Consider the following 20,649-nt stretch of genomic DNA (forward strand, 5'->3'; position numbering starts at 1 on the left):
TATTCGAAAGGTAAGATTGAGGTGCTGCCTCGAAATATTCGAAATGTAAAACGTTTAAAACGTTTGCCTTTTTTCAGCACCCTTATGTCGCAAATAAGCGTAGCTAAACAATTAACACTGTTTATCTGTGGAACTACATAAATGGCATTAAGTTTAATGGTTTCCTCTGTATGTCCTAAGTCTCTCGGCCATGAGGTACAATCAAGTCTTATACATCGCCTTAAGCTTGCTTGTAAGTTTCAATGTTATAATGTAAAGGTTTCCACTCACCACCATTTTTAAATTTTGAAGCTGCTGGGATCCTTGCTGCCAAACGATGTGGAGTCCTTCAAAGTAGATCTTAATAAGATTGCGGATTGCGCAGAATCGGGATTAAAAGCAATCACCACGTTGGCCTTGAGGGCGATACCATGTGTGAAAAAAATGGCAGTGTGTACTGACTTTAAGCCCATAAAGACTAAGGACCTTGACATTACCGCACTGGCCCTGATGGCCTATCAATTTCTGCAAAGGATTGTTAACAACCAGAATTGTCTCCTGACCGCCTTGAAAGAATCCTACGACGCTGTGTCGCCACACATGAACAAGCTTATTAGTGCGAAGTGCGTTTCATTTTCATAAGGTTTTAATCGTTCAGCTAAACCGATTGCCAAGAGAACCTGTTCTTTAATATATAATATATATCTTTCAAAAACGTTATTTGGTTTCTAAATGATCAATTTATCCACTGCGATAGACATACTTTTCGTATATCCTTTTTTTTAATATGTGAATCATCGAAATACGAATAATGTGCAGAGATTTTATGGGGGTTTTATGCAGTCAATAAAATCTATGAGATCTAAGTCATAATTATAAAGATACTGCAAGGATTACTGGTGGCCAGCAGTTCTGGAATTTGTCGATTAAATTGATTTGCTTACAGGTAGAAATTGAACTTTTTATACCCGTTACTTGTAGAGTAAAAGGGTATACTAGATTCGTTGAAAAGTATGTAAGTAAGTATGAGATCCCAGGAACTATAAAAGCTTGAAAGTTCAGATTCAGCGTCTCATTCCAGAGACATAGATAATAACGTTATTATGTAAAATCTTAATGAACATGCAAAAACGATCAAAATAGCAAGAAAATGCAGAAAATGTGAGCTCACTTTGAAGTGTAAAATCTGTTTTTAAAGCTGCTAATAGACCTTGCAGATTCGATTATCCTGAGGCCTATAAATAGGGCATGAAACTCAGGGGCTCCGAAAGTTTGTTCTTTAGCCGTTTAGTGGAAAGCACACAGATAATGGTTTCAATGAAACAGATGAAGGTTACATTAGTGTTCGGCTTACTGGCTGTAAGTGCAGTAGTTCAATATAATCTTTTAATGCATAATAATCGTTAAACTTCACATAACAGCTCGTATTTGTGGGCCAAACCGAGGCGCAAAGTCCCATTTGGGAGAATTGGCTGTCATGCAGCAAAATCGGTGCTAAAGCGGTTGCCAGTCTACTGAGAGAAACAATCCCAACTGTTCGCACTCTGCTGAACTGTGTTGACTTCGACCCACCAGCCAATATTGGAAATGGTTACCTTGCCAAACTTAAGTTATACTATGAGCTTCTGAGGCGAGGTGCGTTTGAAAAGTCCCAGTGCTTGCTTTCGCCACTAAAGCATTCCGTGAGACTACTGAAGCCTTATGTAAAATCGCTTGAAACCAACAATTGCTTGGGTCAATAAATACTGTTTTGGCCACAAGAAAATAAACTTTCCTGCTTTAAGAGAGCACAGAAATCAAGAAAACACTTTTTTTATTTTTTTTAGCAGGGTAATCCCTATAGGCCTTCCAAGAGAAATTGAACTTACATTGAGCACGTTCGTTAAACTGAAATTTATATATAAATTTATAATAGGGAGTCGATTTGTTTTTAAATAGAAAAATTAAGTATTAAAACAAATTGTCAAACAAATTTATTAAATTTAGAAACCAAAAAACACATTATTGTTTGAATATTCAAACAATGAAATATTTCAAATGCGAGACAAATTTTTCTGTTGTATTGCATTTCAAAATTGATTTACTCCTAAACGCCTTGACAAGTATTAAGCACAAAAATGATTACGTATTTGAACTGCAACCAATTTTTTTAGCGCTGCTTGGGTGGATGAAATTAAAATTAGCATATAATCCTATATATAGGACAGCCCTTCTCATAGATATTCCAAGTTTTGTCTGGTTATAATCGCTGCAGAAAACCGAATAATGAGCGGGTTCAAGTCCATATTTCTGCTCAGTTTTTTGGCTGTGAGTACATATGGCTCACTAAATCCGTATATACTGAAGTTTATATTTATTTGAATTATAGGTATTCCTTATCCCACGGGACACTGAGGCACAGGCCACTTTAAATGAAAGCTGGGGAAAGCTGGCCAAATGTACTCAGGTGGGCATCGAAACACTGACCACCCTGGCCGACGGAGTTATCCCGACCGTATATGAGTTGAAACAGTGCTCCGGATACGTGTCTTTGGAACCGCCAAACGGCTCACATAGAAAGGTCACCTGGTACCTGAAGATAACCTATGAATTCTTCAAGAAACTGGTCTTTGACGAACCCAGATGTCTGCACAGTCTTCTCAACAAGTTGGCTGTTACCATTAAACCATATGCCGAGCAGATATCGGCACTAGGTTGCTTGGACGAAGAAGATTATATCATTTAAAGAAAGAATGTGCACATTACCAAAATAAATCGAGAGCAGTATGGGGTCTCAAATGTTAGCAAGAAAAATGTATTTATTATTTATATAAGTATGCTATTACAAAACACCGCTTACTTTTGGGAGTTTGAGGTTAAAGCTAAATATTCAAGTTATGTCAGTTTATTTAATACATTCGATTAGATGAATAGAAGCTTGATTAATATGAAATATTCGCAGTTACGTTCTGTAAATTAGTAAGATTAGCTTCGGATTACAACCATACTTTGGGCATATCAGCTTAAAGGCGGCACATTGGGTATCAGTGATGCTCGACAGCATTACTAAAGCGATTATCCTGAGGCCTATATATAGGGCAAGATTTCCACATGGCCCACAAAGTTGGATCAAAAGCTGCCGGAAAAAGAGCCCCAATGCATTTGATTAAGATCGCCTTTTTACTGAGCTTTTTGGCTGTAAGTACGTCGACCTTGAGCCGGATTGGTTCTCAACCATTTTGCCATTTAGCTATCACAAAAGTCGCAAGTTCAAGGCGCAATCAGTTCGGAACTCGATCACCATCTGCGGTGTTTGGAAGTGGTAACTGATGCCGGTGCCCTGATGATCGAGAACTCCATAACGGCCATAAAGCTCCTAGCCGAATGCGTTGGTTATCAGCCCAAACTCACACTAAATGGTAGTGTTCTAAGATTTATCAGGTTGGCCCATCAATTCGCCAAGAAGGCGATATACGATCGACCGGAATGCCTTGTCCAAACCTTTACCACCGCAGTCGGACTGATCAGACCGATTATAGCCAAGTTTGACAGCCTGAGGTGCTTTGATGATTAAGACAACCCACGCAGTTTATAGTTTGAATAAATATTCAGAGTATACCGAAAGTTTGCCTGGCCAAACAAACGGACCAGAACCACCTTAATTCGTTTTATTCTCATTTTTTAAATGCATACATGCTTTCCGTAAAGTTTCAACCTCAACAAGCTAAACAAACAATATTTATTTAAAAAATGGTCTTGGGAAAAGTAAAACCAAACCAGTTATTTAAATGTAATGATTAGTAATCATTACAAATTTTACATTTTAACTGGTAACAAGTTTTCTTTTTACTTTTAAAATTCGATTTATCTTCTCATCGTCGGAGACGTAGTATAGTATTAGAGTAAAGAGAACTAAAATAAATTGAAATGATGTTAAAAATTAAAAAAGGGAGTTATTGTTATATGTGCAATACTTACGCAGATGTAGAAAGAGCTTCATTGCTACTTAGTTAGAAGTGCGATTCTGTTAGACCAATTTATAAAGCACAACCGAATCGGAGTGGAATGGAATCGTGACTGGTTCATTTCTAGATAAGCCCCAGAAACAATTATAAGTCTGAAATTTAGCACTGGAAACGTGACTAATTTCAAGATAACTGCGAAAACAAGGGCTCCACTCGCCAGGTAATCCTCCACTTGCCAGCAGCACCTGCTAAGTAATTAATGGTTGAAATCCTTTGCATTATTTGGCTACGAAACTCCATGACAACCAAAGCTGGCCATGCTCAGTGATGCAAATCCCACGCAGAAACCCATTGCATAAGCACCGACAAGCTGCTAAGTGCTTCTAGAGAGGATATGGAGTATATGTACTAACATTTGAAGGCCGCATATCCATGCCGGAGTATCTCCTGTAATTAGGCAAGTTGTCGCTACTGTTTGCCATTTGCCATTTACCATTTGTCCGCTGCTCCCCCGGCAATACCATTTTATGGTCTTTTGTTGGCGTGTTTCACTTCTACCATCGTTTCCTACCCATTTTCAAAATGAATAATTCAATAGTCCAGCAGAGCAGAAGCCTTAGGTTCGCGGCTCTCCCTACTGGCCAACCTCGGACCATCTCGGTTGCAGCCATAATTGAGGTCAGTGAAATCAAATAGCTACCACCAAGTGGTTAGCACTTGCCCAGCGGTGTGTGGAGGAACTTGACTTGGAGCTGCTTGGCTGCTCCCTGGGCTCTCGAGTCGGCTCCACTTTCAGTGGCCAAAAGCGGCCATGGGATCTTCCTCGTTGTTGGCCGGTCGGTCGGTCGCTTTTGTTTCCGTCAGCCAAAATCACTGCCACTAAAAATAGACAACAATTAAATGCAAATCAATGCATTGATTTTCGCCAATACACAGTAGGCAAGAGATACTTTGCAACACAAAAAGTAAGTAATGCATACATACAATAAAGTTATACTGGGTTATTAAGTAATATATATGCTTAAAAATGTACTATAAATCTATTATTATAAGTCTTTTATAAATTTGTTATCACTTAAATATTTATATTTTTGTTTTAATTATATCTTAGGCACTTTTCCCTGTACTTGGCACACCCATTTGGTAAACCCCTTGACATTGTCCCTGTATCCGCATCCGTATTTGTTGCCAAATTATCGGCTATAAAAGCAAGTGATCAACTCGAGCAGCGCCAGACGATAAAGTACCTACCGTCCGTTTCAACCGGCTTGGGATTCAGTTTCATCTTACCAGTTTCTAGGGGCCACACTTACTGTTGAGTACGCCACAATGTTCGACTCAAAGATTAAGGTGCCCAAGTACGACTCGGATGCATTCGACAATGTCGAGTACGAGCTGCAGATGACGTACACCCTGGAGACGGATCGCCGGATCATGAGCTTCTACGACGCCATGTGGGGCATGGAGGTCACTGGCGGCATTGACCAGTTCGAGCCGCTGACCATTATAAATGTAACGCCCTCTGGTCTGGCAAAAAGAGGAGGAATGCGAGTGGGCGACGAGATCACCCAGATAAATAATACGCCGGCCCTGGAGATGACCTTCAATGAGGCCCTGCAAATGTTCCGACAGAATTCGCGTTACGTTCGCGTCTACGTAATGGGGTGAGTTTAACATTTAGCTTCGTAGAACAACATGGTTTCTTAACTGATCTGAATCTATAGCGATGACGACGCACCCGGTGAGGAGGACTGGACCTGCGATTGCTGGTTTAAGCCCAGAAAGCCGTGGCGTCGTGACTTCACACCCATTCAGTGGACGTTCCCCTGGAACGATCGTCGCAAGCCCGTGTACAAGGAGTCCAACTGCTTCATGGTGCCAAGCAAAATGGAGGAGAAGATTCGGGCGCGTCGTGCGGCCACCTCAGCTGTTCACAAGAAGGATGAACTGGCTCCACACACCCGCTCCCTGACGCCCACACCCAGGCCGAAGAATCAACCAGGTCCGAATCTTCTCGAGACAGTGCTCAGGCCCCGTGGACCACCGCCAAGGGATTAGGGACATCAATCTAATCCGTAAGATGATGCTGACCAAGTCACAAGGAGTTGCAGGCAGCGCTGAATCCGCTGCAGTGCATCAGGACCTTCAAGGATTACTCACTCAAAAGAAGGCAGACAGCTAAATATACAGTTGAGTGCCATGCAATTGCTGAGAAACGATTTCGAAGAGGTTTCTTCCAAGAACCGTGTCTTAATCCTGCCCAGAAATAAGCAGAAAATCTAATTAATAGAGAATATTTATGTTTAACCATAGCTGGCAGGCATCTGTAGAAAACATTTGCAGTGCTTTGGGCTCGAAATTTTGAACCATGTTCTAAGGGAACTCTGTAAAACTGCTAACTATGAGTATGGTAAAACGATTTCGAAAATTATTCTTAAAGGATACTGTCGAATATAAACTACCTCCGCTGTGTTATAGAAAATAAATAAAGAACAATTTAAACCTCCAAAAAGCTTAAGTATTTTAAAAATGTTTGTTTATTATTTCATACTAAAATTCTCTATAACTTTTAAAAAATGAATATTTTTATAAAAAAAAAATAAAGTATCTTTCTTAAAATATGATATTTAAAGTAATTAAATTGATATATATTGTTTAACAAACGGTCTCTTAATCAGTTAGTTCCACTCATTATTCAATTTAGAAATTTGATAAAGTCTCGCCCTGTTCTTCTCATTTATTTTCTGTTTGGCTCTCGACATGAAACTTATTATTTTGGTAATCCTCTGCAGCCAGATTATCCTGGAAATTACTGCCTATGAGCACAAAATCGCACACAGGATATGTGGCAAAAACACTTTCCCAGATTGTTATTCATATTGTAGCAAGGGATGCAGGGATAACCCAATTGACTGCGTTCATCTCTGCAAGAAAGGATGCGGATGTGTCGAGGGCTCAATCGTGCGGAACAACGGAGGATGCAGAAGAGTAAAAAGTTGCGGCAAGGATGAGGATTCCCTATCCGCTGAAGAATTCGTGCAAGCCTGGTGGGATGACCCGGTAAATAGTAATGCAGATGATCAGCAAGCCCCAAAGCCAGATGATTCGGATGAAGGCGGATCGGATGAGAAGAAAAGCCAGGAAAAGCCGGATGAAGTGACGCCGCCGAGTCTTTTAGAGGACGCCGGTTCCACGCCTCAAGCAGATGCGCTTGCCTTAAAGTGATTCTGATCAATATCCGATACTGAACAATCCAGTTTGTACTTTAACAATAAATCTGGGAAAAACCCAAAACCCAACCAATTCTAGATATTTATTTTCCTTACTATTTTAACTTCAAACAAAAAAAATAATCAATTGGAATACTTTGAATTGTGTACTTAATAGTGTCGTCAACGTACAAGCTACGAAGTAAAGACGAATTAACTTTATTAGTCAAAAACAAACAAGGAAGGGCATACATCAACTAATGAACGTAAATTGAAATTTATCAATTGTAATGTACAAATGCGACTTACTCTAATTAAGACACCGCAGGCTTTACCATTATTATTCGAACTAATAGCTTCTAATTCTAATAAATACAGCTTACGGCTAAATTTCAATTGCCCTTGTTGTTGTTATATTGATTCTTATGGCAATATGGTTAGCACAGATCAAAGCACATTTAAAAGTTAAAGAAGAGATTGAGTAAAATTATATTTACACTAAATTATTATATATTCTAATAGTTTATCAAATCGGAAATGTTTAACTTAACTGATTTCTGAAATATTTATTTAAGACTTGATAACATTAGTGAACAGTGCTGTAGAAATATGAATTTGTCCACAAGCACACATTTTCTTCAATTAATAAAATGCTAATTGCTGCTTTAAGCCAAGTGCACATAACACACATCTACAGCCACTAAAACACACAGCCATAAATCAGAAATGTTGTGTTGGCCAAATTAGTAGGCGGCTGAAATGCAAATCGAGCCAGCCTCGTCTCATTTCGCTCCTCTCGCCGTTGAGATGTGGAGCAACTTTCTATGGAAAGCTTTATTGAGCATATAATTCAATTCTCCTTATTTAATGGAAGTGGGGGAGTTGATGTTGTTGCCCTGCTTTTTGCTGGGTTTCCAGGATACTCTAAAATGCTGGCTCTAAATAACAAGGCGGCACACACAAAGCACAATCCCTATTATGTTCACTTGGAAAAAAAGGAATCTCTATGGGATCTCTCAAAGGAATACATTTATAGCAATTTATTTGCTAATGAAGACTAATGCCTGTTGCTTTGCATTCACACAAAAAGGATATTTATTGTGCCATTGCAATGAACCCACATACATTTTTCTTTCAGTGCTTTTCAAGGCTCGAACAAGAAGAAACCATTTCAGCGTGCTTTTGCTGCACTTAATTGAATGAAAAGCACAGGATTCCAAGTTGAAGTTTTTAACCCTAATGTGCGGGTTTCAGCCATTGCGATGCCACTTTTGTGGGGGAGAAAAAGCAAAATTATCAGAGGGTTAAAGCCACCACAATGGCGTGCAAAAGCAAACGGAATCCGAATCCCAATCTGAATCGCAATTAATATTAATTTAAAACGAATATCAAACGAAAAGGGGTTACTGGTTGCAGGATGGGAAATAAAAATGGAAATTCCGCGAATGAATTTTTAATTGGCGTACGAATGGTGAGGGAAGTCAAGTTTGTGCCCCTAATGATGACGATGATGAATGCGAATTTTCGTTTTGAGCAGAGCGTTTCCGTTCGAGCAGAGTTTTGATTAATGCTTTAATCGAAGCGAAATTGATGGAAATCGAACCATTTTTCAGTTTTTCCCTTTCTCATTTTTTATGAAGAACTCGTATTTCGCTAAAACGAAATCAGCAATGTGCAAGGTAATGCCATAGATTTTTACTGGTCGTTAAAGTTTTCACTTTTCGGCAGATGATTCGGCGATAAAATTGGCGTGACAAAAAACTAATTTCATCCTAATCACAATAATAATAACGAAGCTTAGCCTGGCACTTATAAAAACACCAAAATGCAATCTCCACAGCCTCAAGTTTTGGGGTAAAAGAAAAACAGGTTCGCCCTCGAGATTGGGTAAAATTTATCCAGTGCCGATGACGATGATGATGCCAAACACGCTGCGGATGTCGTGGGAATCTTGGCCAGATAAAAGCTGAAAACTTGTCAAAGCGAATGCCATGGAAAATTAGCAAAAATCATTGCAAATCAAATGGGAGACATGACAGGCCACAAAGAAACTTTTCAGCCGACATCCCAAGTCAGAGATTGAGTGCCGTACATCAAAGTTCAAAAGTGTCAAACGTTGTAGTCACCTCCTTCGCCTCCAACTCCTCCTCCACTGGATTCTCCCGAGTATGGAACCTACTTCAAGGGGACTGGAGCTCGAAAATGGGAACACACTCCAAACTGGTCGACAGAGCTGGTCCGGGGCTTAAGCCAATTTATAGTTTGTGTGGTGCTGGGCGACATCGATGCTATTTTCCCAATGCCATCGGCTTGGACGCTTAAAAGTTTGCCTCTGCCGCTGACTCTGCACACAGAAAAACAACATCAAAGTGTTGCAACTGGAACCATAAACCACAAAAGCCTTAGTTATGGGCTCTCGAAGTTGCACACATTTTCCAAATAATTTCCAAGATTTTTCAGTGCTAAATTGTTAGTTTTCATCTTCAGTACAGCTTAAGTTAAGTAGATTTGAGCAAGTAGCGATAATTCGGTTTTTAGTATACATAATTAATAATATTGATAATAGACGTCAAAGGTGGACATTCACAACTTTAAAAAATACCTTTAAAACTAGAAAACAATTTATTCACTTGCATATTTGCAGCAGTTTTGATGTAAACACAACCTGAAATAACTTTTATACAAGAATGGAAAGAATCTAAAGAGAAATTAAATATATGGTAAACATCTCGTTTTTTTGTGTGTGATTTTCTCCTGGTTTCAGCTGCTGCTTTTTCCCAATGCTAACCAACAAGGTCGTGAGGTGAGCTGTGAGCCGAGATCTGGTAGCTGGGACTATCAACTTGGACAAACATGGGGGTACGTATGCGCCGAGTGTTCCAGTCGCTGGGGAAACTTGAGTTGTGTCAAATGTGGGTCACTCTTAAGCTAACCAAATAAACGATTTGTCCGAATCCAGGAGCTAGTCGTGCAGCAAAGAGGCCAGATGAGATTGAATTGGGTTTGAAGCTGGATAAATAAACCACAAAAATGGAAAAAATTGTAAAAAACGAGAAAGAAGTGTAAGAACAGATTATTTTCTGTGCTAAAGGCCTGAGGAAGAAAAATTAAGTTTGAAGTCACTTTCTGCAGTGTTTCTTAAATAGAAGTTAGTAACAAGTTTATGAGTTTTACATTTTCATTTTTTTAACACATACAAAATTTGGTTACACATTTAAAGAGGCATGGCATTCTACTGTTGGATAACTACTTTTACTGTTATCGAAAAAAAACGGATTATTTTTTATCAAAAAAAGAAATTGTAAAAAATCTGATATTTTCAATCGGCGTTTTCGCCATAACTTGGCCAAAAATGGCCGCACAGCTTTGTGCTGCTAATAAACATAACTATGTCTATCCTTACTTTTTCGATTTTCGAAAAAAAAAATTTGACAAATTTGCGATAAGCGGTATCATCATCAAAATTTGCGAAATTTGGCAAAAAATTTGCATTTCAATGTATGTACATGGATCGATAGGGAATTTTGTTACGAATTCAACGAGGTATGGCATTTCACCTTTGGACTACTATTTTTACCGCTGTCAAAAAAAAACTGATTATATTTTATCAAAAAATTGGAAAAAATGTTGTTATTTTGTATATGTATTATATTTTATCAAAAAATTGGAAAAAATGTTGTTGTAAAAAATCGTATATTTTTTATCAGCGTTTTCTCCTTAACTTGCCCAATATTTCCGAATATTCTGAGCAAAATACTCATATAATATATAATCGAAAAAAACAGAAAAACAATTTTCGGCAAAAATTCAAAAATTTGAGAAAAATATAATTTTAGCTTATAAATCCAATACTTTTAAATTCCTAGAATATTTGATTTCCCCTGATTTATGGATAACGCGCTGCACTGCCGCCGTTCTGATCAATTCTGTCAGCGAATTGCAACAATTGCCGACTGCACTGCACTCTTCAATTTTCATCCACTCCGCCTGGCAGCCCAATAAATCCTGATGCCCCTCGATGTCAGCTCCAGGCTCTGGATATACTGAAACTCTGATCGGGAGCAACTCCTCCGGGCTGACAGCATCACCATCAGCATCAGCATCAGCAGCGCAGTGAGCCGGGTTTTTTGCCTGCATGAATATTTCATGAATGCCACTTCTCACAAATAAAGTTGTTTGGCAGACACATTTTGTTGCCGCCGATGCCACCGATGCCACCGATGTTACCGCTTCCCGTGTCAATCAATTCATGCAGACGAGAGACCCATTGACTTTGGGACAATCGTACCTATGTACATATGTGCGTGTGTACATGTGTATGTACATGCCAAATCTGCCCCATTCCTGGCCAGCCTCCATAGCCTTAACATTACGCATACGTCGCATAAGCCGCTGACTAAACATGCCAACAGGGGGCGTGGCCAGGGGGCAGCCGAAGCGAAACATTTTTATCACTGTCAGGAATTCAAGCCAGTCACAACAGCAACAACAACAACATGCGACAGCAACATCAAGTAGCAACAACAACAGCAGCAGAACAGCAACAATTCACTTTGGTCATTAGCATACAGGGTGGGGGAATTTGCCGGCCAGCGATGCTCTTAATTACACATTCCTAATGTGGGTCATTTCGACCCCCGACGGCCAGTCGAGGGATGCAGTGGCAGGAGTCGGAAATTAGGATCCATCATGGCAATGGGTCACAGATTATGTATCGTGAAGATGATGTTTCATTTCGGGAGCATTTCTTCGGCTAATTAATTGCTGTATTTTGGTATCTGCTCACTTGAACTTGGAATTTTAATTCTTACTTAGTATTTTAGTTTATTTTTTAAGGTAATTTGTTTTATAAACTCGGACACCACGAGAAATTACTAAGTTATTTCTTATTCCATCTCGGCTCAAATTTTCACTGAAATGTGCATTTGGGTGACCTGGCTGAGATTGAGTTTCCTTATAAATCTGTGCTAGTACATCTACTCTTGGTTTGATTTCGAATAGATGTTTGTCTGGTTTCACAAAATTCATGATTTTCGAATTCCTTACATCTTGGCTAAATCAGATATGTTAATTGGTGCTACCAGTTGGTTTCTGATGCCCTGAAATAAACTCTTCCGGAGGCCACTTTTAAGTTTAAACTGTCCCTACTTTTTTCAATCCTACAATTGTTAAAAAGTTTTCAGGGCAAAGAAAAAAGGCGGATGGCATATCAGGATTCCTTTGGATATCCGATGTCTGTTCACTAGATATCTGTGTATTTTCTTCTTTTCTTGTATCTTCATTTTGCACAAATCGTAAATAAGAGACAAACTAATGAAGGACTTTATAGGAAATTCAAGATTTAAATTTTTGAGAGCAGAACTTGCAAGTAAAACTAAGTTACTCTTCATGTTGACACTCCATGCTTCGTTAGGAAGTTTCAACCTAACTTTGCTGTTTATTTTGTTTAGGAAACAAAATTGGTTCTAGTTATTCTGAATTCTGTGCAAAGCAAAGCCTATTCTTATATTTAATTTGCAATCTTCAATTATAAAATGCTTTTGCAGTCTAAATACAATTTCAATAATTAAGCAACAGCGTATTCGTATGGGTCTGCTTAACTTCCGAAGTTGGTCTAGTGAATAAGCTACTAAACTCCTTATGAGTCTCACCAGTTGTTAGTTCTTCTGTATGGTAGATCAGAAAACCAGGTGCTTTAAAATACGAGCTGTAATCAAATTTTGGAGTAATTGAGGAGTGAGCCACATATAACAAGCTATATTTTACCGTCTTTTTCTTCAATTACGAATGCTTAAAGTAATTCTGGTTCTAGACCGGGCATACTTAATCATCTGGCCATTTGGCGAAACCTTCATCTTAGCGCACCTCATTAACGCCATATAAATGAATTTTGGCTTGGCAGGCGACTGGAACTCTGAACTCCTCGTTCTTGAAATTCAGGCTCCGGCGAACGCGAAATTAATTAACGTTGCTGCAAACTTTTGCCACTGAAATCTTTTGTCATAGTTTTCCAACAGTTCCATTTGGTGACCCTCTGCCAACTTCTCACCAGCTCTCAAGTTTTCCAGAACGGAAAAATGTCACGCAAATAACAAAAGCAACATTTGCCACCAGGATGGGGTTTAAAAGCGTTCAGGAGTGAGCAAACAGAACTTAAAACTGGCTGGCAGCCATTTTGCGCAAAGTGTTTCAGTCCGATCCACTGCATTTTCCTATTTTCCTCGCAGTTTCCCGAAAAAAATTCCCCCAGGACAGTCGGTCACTTCAGCCTTTTTTTCGTTTCCCACCGAAAGTGGAAAACAACGAGGAAACTGCGTGGCATTTGTTTTTCTTTCGCTGAACCTTGACTTCCTTGGAAAGAAAAGGCAGAGCCTTTAATTATTTTTCATTTTCTACCGATGGTCCAGAGCAACGGCTTAAATGCTGAATTAAATGTTTAAGTGGCACAAAAGAAAACTCAAGAAAGGGAAAATTTCCCAAGGCATAAATCGCTGAACTTACACTGCAAGCAATGCAACTGATGCAATTGCTACGTTTCATTTGCTTCACCCGCGTGTTTGTGTTTGTTTGCTTGTTTGTTTGTTGCTCCGTGTTTGCCGCCGAAATTGAATTTCTCTCTCGCTCAGCGGAAAACAATAAACAAGCCAAGTGAAAGGCGACGGAGCGCAGCGGAGAGAAAGAGCAAAAGATGAATGGTCGAAGGAGGAGAGTGAGAAAGTGCGCGGAAGGAAGCCAAGGTAACCAAGTTGCGTATACGCCACGTTGCCCTCGGTCTGATTTTCGTTTTACGCAGCTCTTTGAAAATGAGTAAAGTTGATTTGATGGTCGGTTTTGTAAGAACAGATTTTTATGAAAAAATATTATTAATCTTCCATATTTAATAAATTCTTTACTAAATTGCTTTGAAAATTGTTTTTTCTACCAAATTTATCAAGTAAATTGTGCAAAAAAAATAAGTGTGCAAAAACAACAACAGAAAAAAAAAACGGAAAATCATATTAAGCACTTGTTGCTTGCGAATGAAGGGTATCTAAGAAGTCGTCTTAACCAAAGTATTTTGTTGTACCCTTCCCCATAGGGCTTTTTGCCCGCCTGGCATCGCTTTTCTTGGCACATTGTTTGGCCAAAACGGAAGGAAACACTTTCATTATCACTTTGGCGCTGCAAATTTATAGCGTCACTCGAGCGAAGTCGACACCCCTGAGAGGCAAGTGCACGTATTCCGCGGATACCGTCGTCGAGCGAGAAGCGTGCAAAATTTAAAGTAAAGCGAAAAGCGATAAGGGCATTACCGAGAACGCTTATGCAATCACCCAGCCCAATCGATGTCCACCTGGGAAGTCAATGGATTTCGGGCACTTCAATCATGGCGAATCATGGCGGCTTTCATTGGATTACTAGCAATTCCTCTTCGGAATTTCGTGGCTGAGGAACCAGACGAAGCTGAAGAAACGGCTGAGTCAAGGAGCAATGTTGCAACAACTCTGCTCCGGATACTACGAAACCACGTTGGTCACAACATGACCGATAATCAATGTTCCGTAATCTCTCCACTGTGTACTGCTCCTTTTTTGCTGTTGATACAGGATAAGCGAGGATGCACTTTACCGAAAAAAAAACAAATCAAGTGGCTCAGGATGTTTATGTAGATTCCTAAAGGATGCAAAAGAATTTGATTTCGCGAAATTATTTATAACGTCTAAAGGATTCCAGTGTTTCAGTTTATGCTGCTTTCCTTTTACCAGGATAATATTCAAAAGGTTGAGAGTGATGAATATTATTTTTCTTGCATAACCAATGTCCTTAACAAAACCGCAGCCGGTCTTAGGTCCTTTGAAACGAAATTACTATTGGATAATGTCATTCACGAAAGTAAACCTATTTAGCTTAGGCATCAAGGTTGAATCAGCGAATACCACAAATAGCGAACGAAGTGCACAGTTGGAGGCTGACAGCTTAAGAGCTTTTTTCCATGAGGAAAAGCCGTCTCATTTCGTGATCTAAGACTATTTATCTATGCGTTAGTAGATTTCCAACATGTCTACTTAATGTGTCGTCATTTTCTGAGTTTATGACTTTGAGCACTGAATACTAAACCAGTTAACTATGAATAACTTTTATCAATAGAATACCAAATAAATATTTTTTAAGATATCTTAACATAAAAGAGTTTACATTTTCTGTTCACCAATATTATCATTTCTTAAACGTAATCCATTTCTTTGTCTTGTCCAGATAGTCCACCCCAGATTTACTACTCTTATTTTCAAATGTTTTCCGGATTTCTTATCCTTTTGTTATTTGTCTCTTCCGTTTTCATTCCAGTGGCTTGTTTTGGGTGTAGCAATTTGCGGAAATTAGCCAAGGTGTTTTATGGTCATCACCATCGACCCACCCTCTGTCCTCTGTCCACTATTACAGTCATCGGATGAAGGAGCCGTGGCACTTCGGAGTGGATTGTTGTCCGGCAACGTGGAAATGTTTACTTTTTCTTCGGTTTGCTTTTCCAACACTCTGTACCAAGCGATGAGCCGCCTTTGGGGGCTTTTTAATTGAGGTCTGAGCTGTAATTAAGCAGCTCGGCCTTTTGCCATGTGCTCTAATTCTATTTTTGCAGTTTAATGAAGTCCTTGGCTGCAGGACGTTCCTCTGTCCATCGCTTCGTTCGTCCTTTCGTAACCTGTCACCTGGGCAAATTGGTTGGCATTATTCATTCACTGTCCTTTAAAGCTCTGGCTAAGGCCGGCGATATGGCCTGCCACCCAGTCGTTGTTCTGACCCGGCTTAAATGCCAATATATCACTGGCTAACGACGCCGCCTTCCGTCTACAGCATTTTAGCTCAAACATGGCAAAACTACAGTTTTGGAACGAAAAATAAATATTATTTTCCCAATTTTTAATATTTTATGTTTTTATTAGAATAGTGATTAAAAGTATTTTAAATCATTTTGTTAAAATATGTTAGTATGCCAAAGGTCTTTATTTTGGAATAACTAAAAAAAATCAGAAATCTACAATATATTTTAAACAGTAGAATCTTTTCCAATGACAAGTTAGAAGTACTAAGATGTTAGCCGCCACTGTGCGGAACTACTCTCCAGAGTGCTGGTGTTGTGGAGTATAACATGCATCACACACACACACACACACATGTCTTCACAGGATACTAATTATGATTGCGGTGGCATGGCAAGGACATTGAAGCGTCTGTTCGTCCTTGCTCCTGCATCAGCCAGATGAATGTACATATATACCTGTGCGTGTGCAAAAGCCGATGCCTGTGAGTGGAGGAGCTTTAAGAGCATTCACACAGCTCCAATAAATGGCGCCCCCGGTGAAAGCATGTACATATACCTTTTTCGAGGAGATTTCTTCTTTAGCTGGAAGCGAACTATTCCATAAGCCTTCCTTAATCTTCCTCTCCGCCGGCTAATTAAATTGTAATCCTTCCCCTGTTTTTAACCAACTACTCGGAGTTCTTGTTTAGTTTCACGTTTCTTTTTAAAGTTCTTTTAAGTGGCTTACGGACTGACTTCCCTGGCTTTCATTGTTTCACCCTTACAGAACTTTGAAGTTAAATAGTTATTTAAATAGTTTTATTTGCACTTTAGTTCGTAGCTTGTCAGTTCTTTATGAGTTACTTACCAGCCACAACCCATAGGGAATATAATATAACTAGGACATCCTTTCGAGCATATTTATCTCTCCCTTCCTTAAGTTAACCTCCAATTATCGACCTTTGTTCAGGAACTTATTAGGAAGCATCCAATTTGAACCAACAGTATTAACCCCTATCCACTTGGCAGCAGTTAAAGCGCCACCTTAGCGATAACCCCTGGTTATTTCAATTCAACTTGGTTACAAATCGCAGGCCCCATCCACAGCCCTTTGCAATTCAATAAAGAACTCAGCCCCAGAGTCGGGGACCATCATAAATTTTCGTCATTCTCAGCTGCACCTTTGGCCGAATACATCTTACCATTTACCCCACTTTTTGGCCCACCCTTTACACCGCAAAACACCTGTACTGCCACGCCCCGCTGCTGGGGCCATTTGTCAGCGAAAGGGGGGTTTATCCGGAAGGAGCTCGGAATATCCAAATAGGAATAGCTGCCAAGTCATGTCACTGCCTGCGCTCATCTACATACACGCAGAGATCCTGCGCCAGGATACGAGGCAACTCGTATGTGAAAATACCTTTCGTGACTCTGTGCCAACTACGTGTTGGGACGAACCCTTGGCTCCCGTCTCCACTAGTTTTCCCCATTCGCGACTTATATTTACTGTTTTTCAAATTGCACTTTTCAACTTTTGGCTGCCAGCGCGTTTTTTCAGATTCAGAACAGCACCCCTGGCTTTTTGCCCATGTGTTTATGGCTTCTTAATTGTGTGTGCTGGGCTGGGCAAAAACTTTTCCGGCATGGATAGATTTTTGCATATATCCGTGACTTTGACAGTTTACGTTAATCTCAGTTGTCGGCGGAGGGCTGCGGTAAATTCGCGTAATCAGGTTGATTTTAATATTGATTAATTACCCGTCATGTTTGCACATATTCCTACCATGAATATTGTTTTTAAAAATAATTAAAATGTTTTTATCCTTTCAATGCCTGATTGGTCGGCATAATTGAGCAGCTTAATTGAGCATAAATGCAATGAACACAACTATTGATGGGATGATTAACTGTGATAAATAAGGACACTATGTGGACTGAATTGATTATGGCGGAGTGAATACAAATACGATATTTAATCTCATAGGAAGCTTTAAAATGTATATTTAATTTAGCACTAATAAATTACAAACTGCTAGTGCAAAAACGTATTTATATTAGTATTTATATTGATTTATTACATGCAATTGGGTAAAATCGTACGATGGCCAAGGAAGTTAGCCTTTATTTAAAGTCGCTTATGAAATTAGACCTTAATAGTTTAACTTTTACCATAACATGCTTCGATTTGAATAATAAAACCAGAGCTTTTGATGTCGTTTTAAGCCCCTTAGATTTGTTGTGAGCTTGTGCCTAATTCCCAGAGGGATCACATTGCTTTGCAGTCTTGTTTGTGTTGGAATTTTAATTGGTTGCAAAATCAATAATCAGCAATGCGGCATAAACTATTTATGTGTGTCAACCCAACGGCGAGACCTGCGGCCCACAAGTTAAATTCTCTAAACCAACACAAACACCAGTTAAGCACACACACACTGACGCACATGAAAACTTCCGCTCACTCACACCAATGAACGGAAACAAAACTTGAGTCAAGAGTTATGGCAGCCAAATTGACTTGAAAACATTTTTTTTGCTGCAAAGTATGCAACGATTTTTCGGCACTTCATTTGTGTGTTTGTGTGTGTGTGTTTTCGGGTATTTTCCGGGGTGTGTTTTCCAGTGAATTTGAGGGGGCAAGTGTGGCGGCTAGCTAAGTCGAGTCAAAATCTAATTGGATTTGTGCTCTCTCAATGAACTGCAAACGAAAAGTGTTTTATATGATTATTCGTCTGGGAGCCTCCGGGGACCCGAGAAATGAACATTTTTATTTCCATTTTGCACTTGCCATACTCCATTAAACCAAAGTGCAAGTGTTTGCAAAATATGCAAGCGAGGAGCTGCAGAGAAAAAATAATCGGGTTATGAAAGTACGTAAAAGGTAGTGAAATTACCTTTAATACAGTTTTCATATGGAATTATAAATGGTATTCCTAAACGAAAGATTATGCCTTAGCTTAAATGATTTTTGTTCTGAATCTGGTTTTTTAAATATATGTTTTACTTACTCCCAAGTGCCAGTGTATTTATTAAAATACGTTTTTTCCTCCTGTTGCTCAGCGCTTATCGAGTGCCCTTGTGAAGGCGACAAAATATTTGCCACGCGACATTTCCAGCAATTAGGCGTAAAAACACGTAGCCAAGAATGGCGAGCGGAATACCAGGGCATACTTCGGAATCGGTGGGTTTATCATAGTGAAAATCAACGGCAGCTGAAGGCGTAAGAAGGCATAAAAAAAAAGGGAGCAGTGCAGTCTTTAATGAGACGGAAAGCGAGCGCCAATCGCTGCAATTAAAATTAATTACAGTATTTGTCAGCTTAGCCCGGCTAACTAACAAACTGGCCACCAGTAAACCTGCAATCTGGCCGGGATCCTGGCCAAAAGCGGCGACGCGGAAGGGGAAATCGGGGTGTGGGATGGCGGCTTTGATTGCAATCGCGATCGTTAATTAAATGTCGAAAGGAATGTTGTTGTTGGTGCAGCTTGTCTTGTGTTTGTGTTGCAGATGTTTGCAGCAGCAGTTACTGCGCTGGTGCCTCCTGTGCGTAAAGATCAGCCAAAATGGATAAGGGCCCAGTTGCTCATGCCGCTGGCTATTTATATCTGCAGCACGTTGTTGCACGCAATGTAATGTACATATAACCAATGTTGCTGCCTCAGCAGTTGTGGCTGCATTTGCTGCTGCTGTGGTAGTTGTTGTTGCTGCTGCTGCTGCTGCTGCTGCAGTTGCTGCTGCGGGCATTATCGCCCTTGATCTTGGCTAAATCGAAATCGCCGGCGTTGCGTGAAGTGTTGCAAATGAGTTTTTGTCTGGGGCGTGCATTGCATTTTCAATTGGTCGGCAAATTGGCAGCGCCAACGAAAACAGTCATCATCAAATCAAAATCACAGGTGGCACAGCTGTATTGAAATTGCCATTTTCCTGCAGTTTGGGTACTGAGCATCGTTTTAAGCGGATAGTTCCGTTAATTGAAATATCAGTCTTAATAAACTTAAGTGAGCAACCCAACATTCAGTTCGCTAAAAACAAACAATGGAAATATAATTAGTAAAATGCAAAAAATAGTTTTTTCTACTTCCGCGAGCTCTAGAATATATTTATATTGATACTTTTTATTTGCATTATGGAACAAGTACCTTATATCAAGCTGATCACACTGGCTCACCCATTGATTGCCAATATTTGCAATGCCATGCATTGTATATGGCCAAATGCAGTTGTGTAAACAGAAACTTGAGCTATCAATATATGACAACAAACAGTGAAAAATTCCGGACTCGTTTCGGGGCCAAGAAAACTTTTTCGCTGCATAAGAAAAACTAATGAAAAATGCGGCGCAGAGGAAAAAGTTGATTGGTGTCGTCCTCGCATTCTCCCAATCTTCCCCATCAACACCCACCACTCACGCTGTCCCGAAAACTTGGCCATGTTTCAATTGAAAGAGCCAAACAAAACCAATGAAAAGTCCATAACGAACGACGGGCGGAAAATGCGGGAAAATAGGGGGGAGGTGCCAAAGCGAAGCAATTGAAAAACAGCTTCCGTCGGTGTTGCAAATTGTCAATTTCGTGGTCCGTTCTTTACACATCTCAATTGCTACGTCAAATGCAAGCAAAAATGTAGACACTGTGGAAGAATTCTAAAAAATTTCAATTTAATAACTTTAATTAATATCAGTTTTAATTAAGTTTCCACGCAAAAAATGGAAGCTTTCCTGCGGCAAAATCGCTCTCCATTT

General features: G+C 39.7%; 6 protein-coding genes and 1 long non-coding RNA gene across 7 annotated transcripts; 6 read left to right on the top strand and 1 right to left on the bottom strand.

Moving 5' to 3' along the window:
• The first annotated feature begins 77 nt into the window (after positions 1–77).
• On the top strand, positions 78–699 carry LOC6531365. The gene is made up of 2 exons (XM_002092132.3): positions 78–232; positions 292–699. The coding sequence occupies exons 1-2, from the start codon at positions 191–193 to the stop codon at positions 619–621; spliced, it is 372 nt and encodes a 123-aa protein (XP_002092168.1). The 5' UTR covers positions 78–190; the 3' UTR covers positions 622–699.
• Positions 700–1,227: 528 nt separating this feature from the next.
• On the top strand, positions 1,228–1,784 carry LOC6531366 (accessory gland protein Acp53Ea). Its single transcript, XM_002092133.3, has 2 exons — positions 1,228–1,338; positions 1,401–1,784. Exons 1-2 carry the CDS (start codon positions 1,228–1,230, stop codon positions 1,719–1,721), a joined length of 432 nt encoding a protein of 143 aa, XP_002092169.3. The 3' UTR covers positions 1,722–1,784.
• Positions 1,785–2,128: 344 nt separating this feature from the next.
• Positions 2,129–2,772, top strand: LOC6531367. The gene is made up of 2 exons (XM_002092134.3): positions 2,129–2,286; positions 2,348–2,772. Exons 1-2 carry the CDS (start codon positions 2,245–2,247, stop codon positions 2,702–2,704), a joined length of 399 nt encoding a protein of 132 aa, XP_002092170.1. The 5' UTR covers positions 2,129–2,244; the 3' UTR covers positions 2,705–2,772.
• A 282-nt stretch (positions 2,773–3,054) lies between these two features.
• LOC6531368 (accessory gland protein Acp53Ea) lies at positions 3,055–3,620 on the top strand. The gene is made up of 2 exons (XM_002092135.3): positions 3,055–3,156; positions 3,209–3,620. Exons 1-2 carry the CDS (start codon positions 3,070–3,072, stop codon positions 3,530–3,532), a joined length of 411 nt encoding a protein of 136 aa, XP_002092171.2. The 5' UTR covers positions 3,055–3,069; the 3' UTR covers positions 3,533–3,620.
• A 41-nt stretch (positions 3,621–3,661) lies between these two features.
• On the bottom strand, positions 3,662–4,068 carry LOC26535584. The gene is made up of 2 exons (XR_001454257.3): positions 3,937–4,068; positions 3,662–3,870 (listed from the first exon to the last, which is right to left on the bottom strand). It is a non-coding gene; the product is annotated as an uncharacterized LOC26535584 (long non-coding RNA).
• Positions 4,069–4,621: 553 nt separating this feature from the next.
• Positions 4,622–6,441, top strand: LOC6531369. Its single transcript, XM_002092136.4, has 3 exons — positions 4,622–4,888; positions 5,035–5,587; positions 5,648–6,441. Exons 2-3 carry the CDS (start codon positions 5,253–5,255, stop codon positions 5,979–5,981), a joined length of 669 nt encoding a protein of 222 aa, XP_002092172.1. The 5' UTR covers positions 4,622–4,888; positions 5,035–5,252; the 3' UTR covers positions 5,982–6,441.
• Positions 6,442–6,653: 212 nt separating this feature from the next.
• Positions 6,654–7,222, top strand: LOC6531370. The gene has a single exon (XM_002092137.4). The coding sequence runs from the start codon at positions 6,684–6,686 to the stop codon at positions 7,146–7,148; it is 465 nt and encodes a 154-aa protein (XP_002092173.1). The 5' UTR covers positions 6,654–6,683; the 3' UTR covers positions 7,149–7,222.
• Positions 7,223–20,649: the final 13,427 nt, after the last annotated feature.

This window comes from Drosophila yakuba, chromosome 2R, assembly GCF_016746365.2.
Source record: "Drosophila yakuba strain Tai18E2 chromosome 2R, Prin_Dyak_Tai18E2_2.1, whole genome shotgun sequence".
Classification (NCBI taxonomy): domain Eukaryota; kingdom Metazoa; phylum Arthropoda; class Insecta; order Diptera; family Drosophilidae; genus Drosophila; species Drosophila yakuba.

Bases quoted from the DNA above. Each gene is read 5' to 3' on its own strand.
- LOC6531365 (XM_002092132.3), top strand. From the start codon at position 191: ATGAGGTACAATCAAGTCTTATACATCGCCTTAAGCTTGCTT. The intron at 233-291 runs GTAAGTTTCAAT...TAAATTTTGAAG, and splicing joins ACATCGCCTTAAGCTTGCTT to CTGCTGGGATCCTTGCTGCC.
- LOC6531366 (XM_002092133.3), top strand. From the start codon at position 1,228: ATGAAACTCAGGGGCTCCGAAAGTTTGTTCTTTAGCCGTTTAGTGGAA. The intron at 1,339-1,400 runs GTAAGTGCAGTA...TTCACATAACAG, and splicing joins TAGTGTTCGGCTTACTGGCT to CTCGTATTTGTGGGCCAAAC.
- LOC6531367 (XM_002092134.3), top strand. From the start codon at position 2,245: ATGAGCGGGTTCAAGTCCATATTTCTGCTCAGTTTTTTGGCT. The intron at 2,287-2,347 runs GTGAGTACATAT...TTTGAATTATAG, and splicing joins TTCTGCTCAGTTTTTTGGCT to GTATTCCTTATCCCACGGGA.
- LOC6531368 (XM_002092135.3), top strand. From the start codon at position 3,070: ATGGCCCACAAAGTTGGATCAAAAGCTGCCGGAAAAAGAGCCCCAATG. The intron at 3,157-3,208 runs GTAAGTACGTCG...TTTGCCATTTAG, and splicing joins TTTTACTGAGCTTTTTGGCT to CTATCACAAAAGTCGCAAGT.
- LOC6531369 (XM_002092136.4), top strand. From the start codon at position 5,253: ATGTTCGACTCAAAGATTAAGGTGCCCAAGTACGACTCGGATGCATTC. The intron at 5,588-5,647 runs GTGAGTTTAACA...CTGAATCTATAG, and splicing joins GTTCGCGTCTACGTAATGGG to CGATGACGACGCACCCGGTG.
- LOC6531370 (XM_002092137.4), top strand. From the start codon at position 6,684: ATGAAACTTATTATTTTGGTAATCCTCTGCAGCCAGATTATCCTGGAA.